This window comes from Triticum urartu, chromosome 1 (genome assembly GCF_003073215.2).
Source record: "Triticum urartu cultivar G1812 chromosome 1, Tu2.1, whole genome shotgun sequence".
Classification (NCBI taxonomy): Eukaryota; Viridiplantae; Streptophyta; class Magnoliopsida; order Poales; family Poaceae; genus Triticum; species Triticum urartu.
Window position 1 is genome coordinate 485,849,034 of NC_053022.1, and position 17,696 is coordinate 485,866,729.

General features: G+C 46.8%; 1 protein-coding gene and 1 pseudogene across 1 annotated transcript; one reads left to right on the forward strand and one right to left on the reverse strand.

Moving 5' to 3' along the window:
* Positions 1–1,941: 1,941 nt before the first annotated feature.
* On the forward strand, positions 1,942–3,815 carry LOC125536099 (annotated as a pseudogene).
* Positions 3,816–9,587: 5,772 nt separating this feature from the next.
* On the reverse strand, positions 9,588–11,516 carry LOC125536104 (subtilisin-like protease). Its single transcript, XM_048699243.1, has 2 exons — positions 11,310–11,516; positions 9,588–10,955 (listed from the first exon to the last, which is right to left on the reverse strand). The coding sequence occupies exons 1-2, from the start codon at positions 11,514–11,516 to the stop codon at positions 9,654–9,656; spliced, it is 1,509 nt and encodes a 502-aa protein (XP_048555200.1). The 3' UTR covers positions 9,588–9,653.
* Between the last annotated feature and the right edge of the window lie 6,180 nt (positions 11,517–17,696).

Below are 17,696 nucleotides of genomic sequence, written 5' to 3' on the forward strand. Positions count from 1 at the left end.
CATAGCAGTACAACAAATATCAAATAGAATAAAAATTTATGTCCATATCTGTAGACTACCTAGCAACGACAATAAGCACTGCAGCGGTTCGAAGGCGCGCTGCCGTCATCGCCCTCCCTCGCCAGAGCCAGGTAAAAGTTGTTGTAGTTGACAGTTGTAAAATCGTCGTGCTAAGGCCTCATAGAACCAGTGCACTAGAACAGCAACCACCACCGATAAAGAGAGTAGATCGGAAGTATCCCACCTCAAGACACACGAATATAGATGAACGAAGACCAGATCTGAGCAAATCCAGTAAAGATAACCATATCCCTGCGAGATCTAGCAGAGACATAACTCCACAAATCCTCTCACGATGTTGAACGAAGCACCAGGACAAGGGCTATGTGAGGAGAACTTTTTTTTCTATCTTCAGCCTTCAGGGAGCCGTTGCCGTCTTACGTTCTTGAGTAGGACACAAACCCTAACAAAACTCAATTTTTTTTTAAAAAATGGAGTCCTCTCGTTGGCAAGGGTCGAGATCCATCATGCCCCATGACCCTAAGGCCATAAGAGAGGAGGGCAAATCGGTGACACCGTCGATGGGAAGCAGAAACACTAGTGCCATGTTCCCTTGGGAGGAGAGGCGCGCGTTCTCTGTTACCACCCTAAGATATGCATGTGTTAAAAATGTGTAAACCCATTTTTTCTGAATTGTAAGTAATTAATATTTTTTATCATCAAAACTTTAATCCTCAAACAATGACCATATTGTTTACAATTCGAGGCAAAATAAAGTCAGGGGCATTAGAGTCCCAAGACTCGGATAAGCTAACTCTAATACAGTGTTTTGCTAGACTATCAGCAACAAGATTTGCTTCCCTACAACAATGAACATAATCAATGCTTGAAAACTCCAGCGCCAGGAGAGGAGCATCTTTAATGATCGGCGTGTCCAGACCCATATATCCCTTCGGATTCGAAATTGCATCCAAGACGTTCCTACTGTCTGACTTGATGACAACTTTAGTGTAGCTGATGTTAGCCGCTGGATTCGAAATGCATAACCAATGTTTCAGTATAAAATGACACGTCAACGTTGATTTTAACATGCCCTCCATTCGGTTTCTTCCACACATGCTCAGATTTTCGGATAAGCTGGTTCGGTGTACTGTGCAAAAAACACTCTGCATAATTATGTACATATATCTACTGTAATATCATTCATCATGATAAAAGGATACTTTCATGCGAAATTCGGAACTAATTCTAGTTAATAGCTGCATGTGTCAAAGTGCTAACAAACCAAATAATTCCATGCATGGCGGGGATTTGTAGCTTAACCACGGATGATATACCCCCAAAAAATCACGGATAGTATCAATTTAATAATACCATTGCAACTTTTTTATTTACTTCCGTGTTTTAATGATGCTACACATGGCATATTTTCTTTGTTTTTGATGAATCAAGAGCGAGAAGGTTAGCCCCGGCCGAACGGCGTTACCCATACATGTTGCCTATATAAGCAAAGCCTGCCGCGCTACCTCGCCGTGGTCGACGTGGTCGTGCTCAATGGCAATGGCAATGGCGCCTGTAGCACTTGCACTCTGCTTGTGTACCACCGTCCTCCTCTCCACTCCACCACCCGCCCAATCCTACACCGGCCACCCATCCTCCCCTCCCAGCCCGACCCCCGCAGCGGCAGAGCCCACGCCGTCCTCCGAGTACAAGACGTACATCATCCTGCTCAAGCCTCGAGCGGACGCCCATGTCATGGACGACGAAGCTCGCCAGGGCTGGTACCGGTCCTTCCTCCCCGATGACGTGACCGCCCACGGCGAGCCGCGGCTCGTCCACTCGTACAACACCATCTTCCACGGATTCGCCGCCTTGCTGACGGAGGAGGAGCTGGAGGCAGCGTCCAGGAAACCCGGCTTCGGGCGCTGGTTCCCGGACGAGATGATGTACCCCACGACGACCCGCACGCCGGAGTTCCTCGGCCTGAGCAAGGACGCCGGCTTGTGGCCGAAATCTAGCTACGGCAAAGGGATCATCATCGGGGTGATCGACTCCGGCATCGAGTCGAGCCATCCCTCGTTCGACGACGTCGGCATGTCGCCGCCGCCCGCCAGGTGGAAGGGCACGTGCAAAGGCATGGTCAGGCCCGTCCGGTGCAACAACAAGCTCATTGGCGTCAGGTCCTTCGTGGACTACAACCCTGCCGATGAGACCGGCCACGGCACGCACGTGGCGTCGATTGCGGCGGGCAACTTCGTCGCCAACGCCTCGTCGTCCCACGGCCAGGCTGCCGGGACGGCCGCCGGGATCGCCCCCGGCGCACACGTGGCCGTGTACAAGGCCTGCAGACCTAGTGGGTGCCTCCGTTCGAACGTAATTCGTGCCATTGACACGGCGGTGAGCGACGGGGTCGATGTGATCAACATCTCCCTCGGCCGTAAACCAGGACTACCGCTCCACAGAGACGTTGTGGCCATTGGCGCATTCCGCGCGGTGGCCAAGGGCGTAGTCTTGGTGACGTCTGCTGGCAACGACGGCCCCGACCCATCCACCGTCAAGAACGACGCGCCATGGGAGATCACGGTGGCCGCCGGTTCGGTGGACCGGAGGCTCGCCGCCGACCTTGTGCTGCAGCTGGGCGACGTGCTGGTGGAAGGAGAGGCGCTGGTGCAGGGCCCCAACTCGATCGCCTACCAACCCCTCCACTACCCCGGCGAGGGTAACCTGTGCAAGAAGGTGAGCGCTGACCGCACGAGGGGCCATATCGTGATCTGCGATGATGCCGGGGTTAACGTTGACGCCCAGGCCCGCATCATCAAAAATCTCTACGACAATGGCGCCGCTCACGTCCTGCTCATCGCTGAGGAGAAAGCCGGTTTCTCCTTGGGCTTCAGGGAGTACGGCTCCTCCGTGGTGCAGGAGCCCGCCGCTGTCGGCCGCAAGCTCAAGGACTACAGCCAGCACCTGGAGTCCGCGGCACAGGTGTTATTCAAGGGCACGCAGCTCGGGGTCGGCCCGTCGCCCACGGTCGCCTTCTTCTCCGGCCGAGGCCCGAGCCGCGGCAACCCACGCATCTTGAAGCCCGACATCCTGGCGCCTGGGCTCAACATCCTCGCCGCCGCCACGGCGAGCCCAGACCGGGGGCCTTTCAGATTCAAGTCCGGGACGTCGATGGCGGCGCCACACATCAGCGGCGTCGTCGCCCTTCTCAAGAGCGTGCACCCGGACTGGTCGCCGGCGGCCATCAGGTCAGCCATAATCACCACGGCCGATGACGTGGACAACGAGGGCAGCCGGATCATGAACGAGAAGCACGAGCCGGCGAGCGCCTTCGCTGTAGGCGCGGGTCACGTCAACGCCACGCGGGCGTCGACCCGGGGTTGGTCTATGACCTGGAGGTCAGAGACTACGCCGGGTACATTTGCCATCTTTTCGCCAAGCTCGACGACGATGACAAGGACTACGCCGTGCAAGACATCCTCCAGGACCTGAACTTGAATTGCAGGAACGTGCCCCGTTTGTCGGACGTCGACCTCAACTACCCGAGCATCGTGGTGCCGGCCAACACCACTGTGCGGCGGACGCTTATGAACGTGGGGCCGGCGGGGGAGTACACACCCAGGTTGCACACACGCAAGATCGTGGCCCATGACGTTGGCTTGGATTTCTCGCCCGAGTCACTGTCCTTCTCGCGGCCCGGGGAAAAGCTCACCTTCCAAGTAAGCCATCAGGGGCCGGAGCTTGCAGAAGGTTTCTTGATCTGGGAGTCGGATACGCACACGGTCCAAAGCCCACTCCTCGTCGTGCCTTCGTGAGCGGAAGTTAGACAGATCGAATATAAGAGATGTGCTACTCCACTGTACTACTACTACTACTACTACTACTACTACTACTACTACTACTACTACTACTATCACTACTACTTAGCTTTGCGTTGCTTACACGATCAGAATAAAAGAATCCATTAATTTTATTTAAGAGAAGGCATATTGGTGGCTGAAATTTTGAAAATTTAAACTTCTCAGTTTCATAAAGTTCTGAAAAATACACTTCTCGGTATGCAATGATGTAATGTATATGTGTGTAAAATTTGTGATAAAATACCTTCCAATTGCAAGCTGCACAAAAATATCAAAATTATGGACTTTGGGAGAATAAACATTTCAAGTGCTGCAAAGTCGTAATTTGTTTTTTCATGTCTAGCTCTCATTTTAATGTATGCACATTATATTTCTGGGCATATGTGTGCTTAAAAAAATGAAATGCAAAATTATGAATTTTTAAAAATTCAGCCTCTATTTAGCATTTCCGCTTGCATTGCCTATCTATGCAGCATGTCCGTACTGTCCTAATTAGGTGAGATTTCAGATGAGTCTAGGAGTATATGTTCGAACCATGCACGGTTTTTTTGCGATAAGAAATTTGTATTACTCAAGTAGTTATGTTACCATCTGCACGAGACAGCTGTTCTAATTCACGCAGTCCGGAGGGAGCCACACAACAGTTCGGCGCTCAATACGTCCAAACTTAGCCATGTAATCACTACAATTGTTCTGGATTTCAAAAAAAATAATTCTGGCTTCTGCTTATATGAGTATCTCTTTCAGCTTTGACATGTAAAATCTCACTGTTTAAGGAAGCTAAAGCTAATCATTTCCTTTCCTCGTTGCTTAACATTTTCACCAACTCAACACAGTCTGATTCAACAATCATCGGGCCGGGGTGCTGCTGCTACACCATTGTAGGGAAGATGCCATGCCTTTCATGCAGGTTGTTGCTTCTGCTTCAAGGGCCGATCGAGGAGTAAACGTGTATAAATCTTCCGGAGCTAAACAAGATTTCACCATCATGATTGTGAAGCAACATGCCAGCCCCAGCACTCCCAGAAGATGTATCAAAGGATCCGTCTATGTTTAGTTTTGCCCACCCTAGCTATGAGTAGAGCTACCCAGGGAAGATTTTCAACAGAGCAAGGCATAGGCCGATCTCGTCGCCTTGGCATAATAGGAAGATGCATTATAGTGCCTTTGCCTCTAACAATATCCATGTAGGATAGCTGCATAGGAACCTACTCCTTCCGTTCCTAAATATATGACTTTTGACAGTTCAATTTAAACTGTCAAAACGTCTTATATCAAGAAATGGATGGAGTACATGAGACTTTGACGGTTGATGGGATTTTATCATGGACCATCTCACAACAAATATGCCCCACCAGCATCTCAATATATACAACCATGAGCAACATGGCTCTTTCTCTTTCCGGAAGGCCATTTATAGCATGCAATAGCCATTCCACCCCGGTGTTCTGAATTTCAGGAATTTCTGCAATGGCCAGAACTCGGACATTGTGTTCCCTAAGATGATTGCCAGCGCAGGGAGTATTGTGTATCAGTTATGATTATCCTTAACTTCCCACTTGTCATTCAACTAACCCTTACCCATGGATGTGCAGTTTTCACTAATATCATCCTATACCACCTAACTTTCCGCTTGTCATTCGACTAACCTTTACCCATGGATGTGCAGTTTTCATCTTTAGCTTCCTTAATCAATGAGATTTTACATCTTAAAAAAGCTGAAAGAAATACTCATATAAGCAGAAGCAAGAACAATTGTAGTGATTACATGGCTAAGTTTAGACATATTGAGGGCCAAACAGTTGTTTGGCTCCACTCGGGACTGCGTGATTTAGAACAGTTTGAGTAATACAAATTCTTATCGCAAGAAAACCGTGCATGGTTCGAATATATACTGGAAATGGATTCACATTTCCTGATCTTTCCTTAAAAAAACATTTCCTGATCTTTGCAAACTCCTAGACCCATCAGAAATCTCACGTAGTTAAGGACAGTACGGACATGCTGCATAGATGGGCGATGTAAGCGAAAATGCTAAATGGAGGCCGAATTTTGGAAAAATTCATAATTCATGATTTTACATTTCATTTTTCTAAATACACATATGCCCAGAGATATAATGTACGTACGTAGAAGAAAAAATAAATCTATAACTTTTCAGCACTTGAACTGTTCATTCCCAAAGTCTACGATTTTGACATTTTTGTGCAGTTTGCAATTGGAAGGTATTTTATTACATAATTCTAGACACATATAGGAGTACATTACATCATTGTATACGTGCATATTTTTCAGAACCTTTTGAAACTGAGATGTATAAATTTTGAATTTTTCAAAATTTCAGCCACCAAAACACCTTCTCTAAAATAAGTAAATAACATATTCTTTTATTCCGATCGTGTAAGCAATGCAAAGCTAGTCTCTACTCCTAATGTCTCAGTTGGTAGGTCGCGTTTCGGGTTTTATTTTCGTCCCACCTCACCCGGTCTTTTTTGGTACTTCTTTGGTACTTCCTCCCACCTCCCTCTCAGCCGCGAAAAACCAAGGAAAACCCCGCGATCGAGTCCCGCACACGCCCAACCTCCCGTCTCACGCTAAGCCGCATAGAACCAAAAAAAAACCTCAAGCCGAGTCCCCCGCCCGCCCCCACGCACTCCAGGCCCTAACATCCCGTCGCACCAAGACAGACGAATCAAAAAAATCTACGAATAGTCCGCCGGTTATTTTTCGCTGGTTTTTATTTCGCTGGTTTTATTTCGTCTTCCTCCCACCTGTCTTTTCGCTTCACCACCCACATAAACCCATCGGATTAGTTACCATAAAAAAATCGCAATCAATCAAGTATTGATGATCAGATTAGTTACCATATAAAAAATAAATCGCAATCAATCAAGTATTGATGGGATATTTCCTTATATTGATGTGATTTTCCCTTTTTTATCATCAATCGTCTCTACTGCCTAAAAAATGCGTAGCTTTCCTTTTCGCTTCACCACCCACATAAACCCATTAGATTAGTTACCATATAAAAAATAAATCGCAATCAATTATTGATGATCGGATTAGTTACCGTATAAAAAATAAATCGCAATCAATCAAGTATTGATGGGATATTTTCTTATATTGATGTGATTTTCCCTTTCTTATCATCAATCATCTCTACTGACTAAAAAAATGTGTAGCTTTCCTTTTCGCTTCACCACCCACATAAACCCATCAGATTAGTTACCATATAAAAAATAAATCACAATCAATCAAGTATTGATGATCAGATTAATTACCATATAAAAAATAAATCGCAATCAATCAAGTATTGATGGGATATTTTCTTATATTGATGTGATTTTGCGTAGCTTTCCTTTTCCTGCCAACCGACCGCGTCCCGTCTCCCTACATCCGCCCTCGTTGCTCTGCCTCCCGCACGAAAAAAACTCTCTCGTTTGACCTCCCCAAACCCCGCATGATGGAAAAACCCAGCCGCCTGCTTCCCCTCCTCTCGACCGCTCCATACGTCCAGATCGCGACCCCATCCCCATCCTCCTCTCACGTCACGGCGGCCGATGGACTGCCGCCACCACCCTCCTACTCTCTCGCCGCCGCCGTCCTCCCGCTCGCTCGCCGCCGCCGTCGCCACCAATCCCGGCGAAGGCGCCATTGCTGCTATGTCGCCTCCTTTCCCCATCCAAGCCTGACCATGGCAACGGCGCCCTCTCATGTGTCCCGCGGTGAGGTTTGGGGAGGCGTGACCACAATCCAGTAGGGATCTCACCGCGGACCCGTCCGCTGGGATGGGTGTTGCCTCCGTTGCGAATGGGATCGAAGGGAGGGACTACTTCGTCGTCAAGGTCGGCGAGGCAGCGGCCGATTGGGAGCCCGGTTGTGAACATGGGAGTTCGTCCCCATGGAGGCGGCAGCCGTGGAGATTGGATGTGAAGCAACCCCACTTGCCGGTGGTGGAGGCTTGCCGTCCATGTGATCCTTTCTTCTCCCGGTATCCCCATTCCTTACCTCCCATTACAAAAGCGAGCATAAATGAGAGCAGGGGCTGATTTTCATCACTTCATTTCTCATATTTTTAGTTGCTTTTTTGAGATTATACAAGATGCTCCTGATCTGTTTTGTCAAATTACTTGGATCGTCTTATGGAATTGACAGCCATCGCATTTTTCACCTCATGTTATTTCTTAATCCTTGTCCCACTAGGCATCCACTACATGTTTGGTAATGACGTGATGTTGAGGCGGCTAGGAGAAGCTCAGCAGCCAGATCAAGGGCTATCGAGATGGATCTGGGAGCCAAGCAATAGTTCTTCTGTTAAATTTTGGTTATTATCTTTTCTATTGTTACGATTGTGGGATGGTTGATTTTGACTCGGTGTAACATTTGCATTTGTTTCCCCAGCTTGTTGGCGTAGATGCGTGGCACTGCGGCAACTAATCAAGAGCGAGGGCAGTGCACATCAGAGCTACGCTGAATGTAGCGAGCCAACCACGAATTGGGTATGTTCACACGAGGGATGGGAGAGGAGAGGAACATTAACATTTTTCATGATTTGGATGAAAATTTCAGTTCATAGTTTCTCCGTACGTGGCAATACAATAACGGTACTCATGGGCTTAGGATGAAAGTAGCGCCAGCAGAATCAGTAGGTTGGATGGGAAGGCGGTTGTTGCCCTTGTCCCTTGGTACTAGCCTACCGTGGTGGCCTCACTAACTTGCTCATTGCGAATACGAGTTCGTGGGGTCGCGAGTTGCTGCAGATTTGTTTTTATCACTTTTTACAATATTTATTGATGTATCCCTAACTCATCGAGTCATTTTTAGCTTTGATTTCCCATATACGCCAGCCTAAATATCCCATGGTCAGAATATTTGCATGGTTAGTGGACATTGTCCCTTTCTTTCTAATGTTTACTATTTTATATTGCCGATAGAAATAATTTTATCCGCTTGATTTAGGAAGTGCACGTAGGTAGGTCAACATATTTTGTAGCTCTTTCAGATGTAAAAGCATATGTTGCATAAGAAATTATTATCTTCCAAGCATACTCACATTTCACTAACAAATAGGGGGAGGTTCAGACTTCAGAGCAATGATAAAAAGGTTTATTCCTCACTCTTTTGTTGGAATTTTAGTTCCAAGTTAACATGATTTCTTATCCGCTTCATAAGTCATGCATCTGCTTAATTAGGTGATAAGTAGGGCTATTGTGGGGTTTGTTTAAACTCCAGCATAAGGAATTCTTATTTAAGAAAAAAGACTTTTGGCTTCTTTAATTACAAATTGATTGCAACATCGTGTTAGTATGTGATTTCTCACATCTGGTTGTAATATTTGTGAAGACGTGCATTGCACGTGCACTTGGAAGCGGGCCCGTGGCCCGCGCCGGACGACGCCGACGCTGACCCGGGCCACCTCCTCCACGTATTCTTGGAGCTGTGGCTGGCCGATTTACATGAAATTAATTCCCTCAGTTCTGGTGGCAAATATAATACACATAATCCATATTGTTATGCACTAGCGTGTGTGTGTAAAATAGATGGATTATGGTCCCGTACCTAATAAGATGGATATGTGTGTGTGTTAGAGAGAGGGAGAGGGGGAGAGAGAGTGAGGAAGAGGGAGGGAGTGTGTGTGTGTGAGGATTTGATGGTAAAAAAAGTCGCCAATGTCGTAATATTGAACTCTTTAAGTTAACGTGGCCCCGTTGCAACGCATGAGCGTTCTTCTAGTAATAGGAGTAGTACAGTGGAGTAGCACATCTCTTGTGTTCAGATATGTCTAACTTCCGCTCACGAACGCACGACGACGAGTGGGCTTTGGACCGTGTGCGTATTCGACTCCCAGATCAAGAATCCTTCTGCGACCTCGGACCCATGATGGCTTACTTGGAAGGTGAGCTTCTCCCCGGGCCGCGAGAAGGACAACGACTTGGGCGAGAAATCCACCCCCACGCCATGGGCCATGGACAACCTGCCCGTGTACTGCTCCGCCGGCCCCACATTCGTCAGCGTCCGCCGCACCTTCTTGTTCGCCGGCACCACGATGCTCGGGTAGTTGAGGTCGACATCCGACAGACGGGGCACGTTCCTGCAATTCAAGTTCAGGTCCTGGAGGATGTCTTGCACGGCGTAGTCGTCATCGTCGTCGTCGTCGAGCCTGGCCCTGGCAAAATGATGGCAAACGTACCCGGCGTAGTCTCTGACCTCCAAGTCATAGACTAGCCCCGGGTCGACGGCCCGCGTGGGGTTGACGTGCCCCGCGCCTACAGCAAATGCGCTCGCCGGCTCATGCTTCTCGTTCATGATCGGCTTGCCGTCGTTGTCCAACTCATCGGCCGTGGTCATTATGGCGGACCTGATGGCCATCGGCGACCAGTCCGGGTGCACGCCCTTGAGAAGGGCGACCACGCCGCTGATGTGCGGCACCGCCATCGACGTCCCGGACATGAATCTGAAAGGCCCCCGGTCTGGACTCTCTGTGGCAGCGGCGAGGATGTTGAGACCCGGCGCCAGGATGTCGGGCTTCACGATGCGCGGGTTGCCGCGGCTCGGGCCTCGGCTGGAGAAGTAGGCGACCGTGGGCGACTGGCGGATGCCGAGCTGCGTGCCCTTGAAGAACATCTGCGCCGCGGAATCCGGGTACTGGCTGTAGTCCTTGAGCTTGTGGCCGACGGCGGCGGGCTCCTGCACGACGGAGGAACCGTACTCCCTGAAGCCCAAGGTGAAACCGGCTTTCTCCTGACCGATCAGCACGACATGAGCCGCGCCATTGTTGTAGAGATTTTTGATGATGCGGGCCTGAACGTCAACCTTAACCCTGGCATCATCGCATATCACGATGTGGCCCCTCGTGCGCTCAACGCTCACCTTCCTGCACCCCTCGCCGGGGTAGTGGAGGGGTCGGTAAGCGGTCGAGTTGGGCGCCTGTACCAGTGCCTCTCCTTCGACCAGGTCGCCTGACTCCAGCAAAAGGCCGGCGGCGAGCTTCCGGTCCACCGACCCAGCGCCCACCGTGATCTCCCACGGCGTGTCGTTGTTGACAGTAGACGAGTCGGGGCCGTCGTTGCCAGCAGAAGTCACGAAGACGACGCCCTTGGCCACAGCGCGGAATGCGCCAATGGCCACAACATCCTTGTCGAGCGGTACTCCCGACTCACGGACGAGGGAGATGTTGATCACATCGACCCCGTCGCCCACCGCCGTGTCAATCGCGTGGACTACGTTCGAACGGAGGCACCCAGTGGGTCTGCAGGCCTTGTACATGGCCAAGTGTGCACCGGGAGCGATCCCGGCGGCCGTCCCGGCAGCCTGTCCGTGTGATGACGAGGCATTGGCGACGAAGTTGCCCGCCGCAATCGACGCCACGTGCGTGCCGTGGCCGGTCTCGTCGTCAGGGTTGAAGTCCACGAAGGACCTGACGCCGATGAGCTTGTTGTTGCACCGGACGGGCCTGACCATGCCCTTGCACGTGCCCTTCCACCTGGCGGGCGGCGGCGACATGCCGGCGTCGTCGAACGAGGGATGGCGCGACTCAATGCCGGAGTCGATCACCCCAATGATGATCCCTTTGCCGTAGCTAGATTTGGGCCACAAGCCGGCGTCCTTACTCAGGCCGAGGAACTCCGGCGTGCGGGTCGTCGTGGGGTACATCATCTCGTCCGGGAACCAGCGCCCGAAGCCGGGTTTCCTGGACGCGGCGTCCAGCTCCTCCTCCGTCAGCAAGGCGGCGAATCCATGGAAGATGGTCTTGTACGAGCTGACGAGCCGCGGCTCGCCGTGGGCGGTCACGTCGTCGGGGAGGAAGGACCGGTACCAGCCCTCTCGCGCTTCGTCGTCCATGACCTGGGCGTCCGCTCGAGGCTTGAGCAGGATGATGTACGTCTTGTACTTCGAGGACGACGTCGGCTCTGCCGCTGCGGGGCTCGGACCGGGAGCGGTGGATGGGTCGCCGGTGTACGAATGCGCGGGTGGTGGAGTGGAGAGGAGGACGGCGGTACACAAGCAGAGTGCAAGTGCTACGGGCGCCATTGCCATTGAAATTGAGCACCAGCTCGTCGACTACGCCGAGGATCGGAGCGAAGGTGGAGCCAAGAGGAGCGCGGCAGGCTGGCTTGTTTACGTAGATGTAGGATTATTGGGCTGGCTTATATAGGCAACATGTAGGGGTAATGTCGTCCGGCCGGCGGTAATAACCACGTCGCTCTTGATTCAAAAAACAAAGAAAATATGCCATATATAGCATCATTAAAACACGGAAGTAAATAAAAAAGTTGCAATGGTGTTATTGAATTGATACTATCCGTGATTTTTTGGGGGGTATATCATCCGTGGTTAAGCTACAAATCCCCGCCATGCAGCTATTAACTAGAAATTATTTCCGAATTTCACATGAAAAGTTTCATTTTATCATGACGAATGATATTACAGTAGATATATGTATGCCTTGTATATAATCATGTAGACTGTTTTTTATGCTGAAACATTGGTTATACACCGAACCAGCATATCCGAAAATCTGAGCATGTGTGAAAGAAATCAAATGCAGGATATGTTAAAATCAATATTGACGCGTCATTTTATGCTGAAACATTGGTTATGCATTTCGAATCCAGCGGCTAACATCATCTACACTAAAGTTGTCATCGAATCGGACAATAGGAGCACCTTGGGTGCAATTCCGAATCCGAAGGGATATTGGGTCGGGACAGCCGGTCATTACAAATGCTCCTCTCTTGGCGTTGGAGTTTTCAAGTGTTGATTATATTCATTGTTGTAGGGAAGCAAATCTTGTGATACAACCGGTTGTAAGTGTACCGATTACAATGACGACGCACAAGCTAATGGTCGGGATCAAGTTGTTGCTGCATCATTAGAAATTACAGTGGGCGATGTACATGTTTCAACCTGTCTACGGCAGAAATACGAAGACGTCGATGAGCTAGTCGCCGTTACGTCAGGCATGCAACATCGTGCAATGATCAGAACAAGTTGAGACAAACAACGATTGCATTGGTCAATCAGGAAAGTACACACGAGCAAACTAGAGGAGCAAGCCTGGAGCTGACCAGATGCATCATTGTCTTCATGCTAAAACAGACTAGTACTTGCACGTATAGTACAAAGGGAGTTTGTTTTTATCTTTTGGAGGAAAGAGACCAGCCAAGGATTGATAGATATGCATGCAGGTTACGTACGTTGGTCAGAGATAAAACAACAAATATATTTGTTGATTTCTTTGCACGATTCTCCAGAACAAGGGCTCGAATTATTTTCTTATTTCGTCCACGCAAGAAGAAGGGTGGTCTACCCTTTAACAAACCAATCATGAAGATACGTGACTGTTTAAACTTATGTGATATTGGATGGGGTCCACCAACAGAGGAGTTAGATGTCTACGCACAAGTTCAAAAGAGTCCAGGTCAATCTTTTGTAAGGATTATATTGCTAGAATATAAAGCATATAATCTTTTAGTATTATTTAAATATGGCGTCCGATCCAGGTTTCCTTTCTTTGTTTTCCGTGAGTTTTAGTCAGGGAGCTTGCTTTCCAAGTCAGGATAGATGTTCTGGCTGCTATATAAAGCCATAGTGTGTTGCTGTAAAAATCAAGTTATTTTTATATGAAATAGACACGATGTGTTTTTCAGGGTAGACACCCGTATCAAGTTTTGGAGGGATCTTTAAAAAACCTCTGTGTTGCGATTTCTTTTCGTGGAAATTGTTTTGAGCGTGAGTACCTTCGTTGAGATTGGTTTTCTCGTGCTGGGCCGCAAGGTTCAAACCCTCTACTTCGTGTACATCGCGTGCGCGGGCGAGAGGTTGCTACTACTAGTGGTGGAGTGTCGTGAAAGATCGGGCCGCAACAACATATCGAATCTCGCTATCGAGGTTCGGTTTATATCATCTTGTTGCTGATAGTCTAGCAAAACATTGTATTAGAGTTAGCTTATCTGAGTCTTGGGACTCTAATGCCCCTGACTTTATTTTGCCTCGAATTGTAAACGATATGGCTTGTTTGAGGAATAAAGTTTTGATGATAAAAAATAGTAATTACTTATACAATTCAGAAAAATTGGGTTTACACCTTTTTAACACATGCATATCTTAGGGTGGAAATAGAGAACACAGACCTCTCCTCCCAATGGAACATGGGCCTAGGCTTTCTGCCTCCCATCGATGGCATCGCTGATTTGCCCTTGTCTCTTATGGCCTTAGGGCCATGGAGGCGTGGTGGATCTCGACCCTTGTCGACGGGAGCACTCCATATTTAGATTATTATTTTTGGAATTCTGTTAGGGTTTGTGTATAACTCAAGAAGTCAAGACGGCAGCGGCTCCCTGAAGGCTGAATATGAAAAAAAAAAGTTCTCCTCACATAGCCCTTGTCTTGGTGCTTCGTTCAACGTCGTCAGAGGGTTTGTGGAGGTGTGTCTTCGCTAGATCTTGCAGGATTCGACCTATGATTATTTTTGCTGGATTTGCTCAGATCCCATCTTTGTTCGTCTATATTCGTGTGTCTTCAGGTGGGATACTTCCGATCTACTCCTCTTCATCGGTGATGGTTGTTGTTCTACTAGTGCACTGGTCTTACGAGACCTTAACACGACAACTTTTCAACTGTCAACTACAACAACTTTTACCTAGCTCTGGCGAGGAAGGGGCGATGATGGTAGCGCGCCTTTCGGACCGCTTCATTGGATATAGTCAGTCGTTGCTAGGTGGTTTACGGATATGGACATAAATTTTATTAGATTTGATATTTGTTGTACTGTTATGATTGAAAATGAATAGATCAAAAGCTTTTCGCAAAAAAAAAACCACCTGCATATCTAGAGGACAAATTTTTTTGTGCACAAATGTGTTCCTTAAATAGATAAGTTTGGACATTTTGCGACAAAATACCCAGGTATCTTGTGCAAACCTATCACGTAATAAAAGAACAGATAAACATATCTATCTATTATTTACTAAAAGTAAATGATGGGTTAACAACTAACAACTGACTGGTTAAACAGAAAAAGAAGGATCAGGCTCGAAATTTTCAGAAAAATAGAAATATCCAGCCTAATTTTTGTGTTCCCTAATAATCAACAAATTTCTGCTCTCAGATTTCCTTACCTCACTAATCCACAGGAGAAAATAAATCTATGTGTTTGGGCCTAATAAAGAAGACATAGGTTTGTTCCCCCAAAAAATCTATAGTTTCATTCCTAAATTGCTCACTCTATGTGTTTGGTTGGAAGCATGTTTTTGTATGGCTGCACGCCGCGGTCTGACGACTGGAATTTTATGCGGTTCATCTCCAACTTTAGAATCGATGGTTGATAAAATTTCCCTTATATGATGATCCTTGGTTTGTTTATATACAAGGTGACCCTTTGGTTTCTTGTTTCTTTTCACTTTCTTCATGTAGACTAGAGCTTCACATCTGAAACTTTAATTTTGGTTTTCATTTTTTAAGTTTGACCAATTATCTTCCTTAATTATGCATCTCTTGATCAATTTTAGGTTGGTGGAACTAAAAACAGAAATATGCATTTTCCGTTATACATTTAAATATAAAAATTTGTTAGTGATTTGCCATGAAAAATTCACTTTGATACCCATGGCAAGTTCACTTTAATGCCCACGGCAAATTCACTTTAATGCCCATGGCAAGTTTATTTTTTCTCGATGATGTCAAAAACTTGTTAGTGATTTGCCATGGCAAATTCACTAGATGTCCCACTGCAAATTCACTTTAATGCCCATGGCAAGTTTTTTGTTTTTTCAAGATGATGTCAAACTATTTTCAGTGATTTGCCATGGCAAATTCACTAGATGTCCCACGACAAATTCACTTTAATGCCCATGGCAAGTTTTTTGTTTTTTCAAGATGATGTCAAACTTTTTTTTCAATTTTTGCCATGGCAAATTAATTAGATGCCCCATGGCAAATTCACATTAATTCCCATGGCAAGTTTCTTCTTTCTCAATGATGTCAAAACATTGTTAGTGAATTTTCCGTGGCAAATTCACTAGATGTCCCACGGCAAATTCACTATGCCCATGGCAAGTTTTGTTTTTTCAAGATGATGTCAAAATTGCTGTATGCACCACGGCAATTTCATGTTATGGAACATGGCGATTTTTCTTGGGATAATGGCAAACTTTTTTCTTCTTATACCATGGCCAATTTTCACTTGATGGACCATGGTAAAAAAAAATTGGTTGTATTATGGGCTATGGCAAACTTTTTCTTTAATGGACCATGGCAATCTTCACCCAATTTTTCATAGACTACAAAATTGCCATGGCAATTACTACTCCTGTTTTGCCATGAGCTTATGACACTTTCTTTATATCTTCTTCTTACACCATGGTGAGCTTATTTCTTCGCAACAAGGCAAAAATACCTCTTTTCTCTGTGCGCCTGGCACTTTTTAGTTTTATGGATCAGACAAATGTAGTTCAGACAACATGGCATTTTTTCACTTTTTCTGAACCATATCAAATTTCATTTGTTTTTCATCCGTGGCAAAAAAATCCCACGACATATTTACCTTCATTTCCCGGCATGGCTAATCTTCCTGTATTGCAATGACATTTTTACTATAACATACACGACATTTTTATTTTTAAACGCTAATGGCAAATTTCTACTTTCTATTTTTTTCTGCCACGGCAAATTTACTTTTTCTAGACAATAGCAAATGTAGTTTTTTTTGCCATGGTAAAATATGAAAAAAATTATTTTTATAAAGCCCAGATTTTGTTGTGACTAATAAAGCCCAGTTTTTTTTATTTTTGTGGACAATGGCAAGTGTAGTATAAATCTGGGCTTTTCTTTTACTGGGCTTTATTTTTACAGGGAAAAGGCCTCTAGGGGCTGATGGGTAGAGCGTTTGGGCTATGGTGTTTCCCTACCGAACAACTTGTTCGGTGGGTTGATTGCTGGTACCGAACAACTTGTTCGGTGGGTTGATCGCTGGTACCACACGTGTGGGCGATGCTCTCCCCACCCGAATGTGTGGAGGATATCAAGGTCCAAATTTTAACCCAACCTTTCTTATCCTATTCATGACCACCGGTAAATATATCAACCCCAACTCCTAGATAAGTTTTTTCAAACTAAAAATTGGAATAGAAACCAACCAAACTAAATGTGGATGAAAACCTCATAAAAAATCTTGGAAATAATTTTTTAGGACAATTATTCAAATGTCTAGGCTCTAGGATAAGATAGTAGACACCCTTTTGTGTTGATGAATAATTCTCCGCTGATCTTACGAGCTATATGTAGTCGTGAACTATTGTACAGAGAAGGGTGGTATCGGAAGGAATCTCGTCGGCGATAAAGATGACATAGTGATTTTACCTAGGTTCAAGCCTCCGGATTGGTAACAGCCCCCGTCCCCAGCCGTAATCGAGAGCACTAGCGATATTCAGGGGAGAAATGCACGAGCAAGTTCACAGACAACAAGGTCGAGATCCATTCGTCACCCACTCCTCCACAACCGCCGCCACATTATCCTTCATCTCCATAATTACTCACCATTAGGCTAACCCTGGTGCACCAAGATTCCACCATAATTCACGAGATTGTAAGAATAGTTTTTAACTTCAGCTTAAAGACCATTGTACAATGTCTCTTATGTTCATGGCGATTGCGACACGTGAGTAGTGCCCTCGGGCTAAGGGCGGAGATAGTCTCGCAATCCACGTATGTGTTGGTGGGATCCAAGATGTGCATGGTTACTTCCCATATGAGCCTTTTCTTTCATTCTTCTCTAAATCCATTCTTCTCTAAGTCAATTTTGCCATGATGCGCCTTTCATTTTCTTCTTCTCTGAGT

What these genes read in the sequence shown, in the direction of transcription:
- LOC125536104 (XM_048699243.1), bottom strand. Translation starts at nt 11,516, where the DNA reads ATGATGTACCCCACGACGACCCGCACGCCGGAGTTCCTCGGCCTGAGT. An exon ending in GCAAGGGCATGGTCAGGCCC is followed by an intron (nt 10,956 to 11,309) that starts GTCCGGTGCAAC and finishes GCTGTGGCCAAG; the next exon opens with GGCGTCGTCTTCGTGACTTC.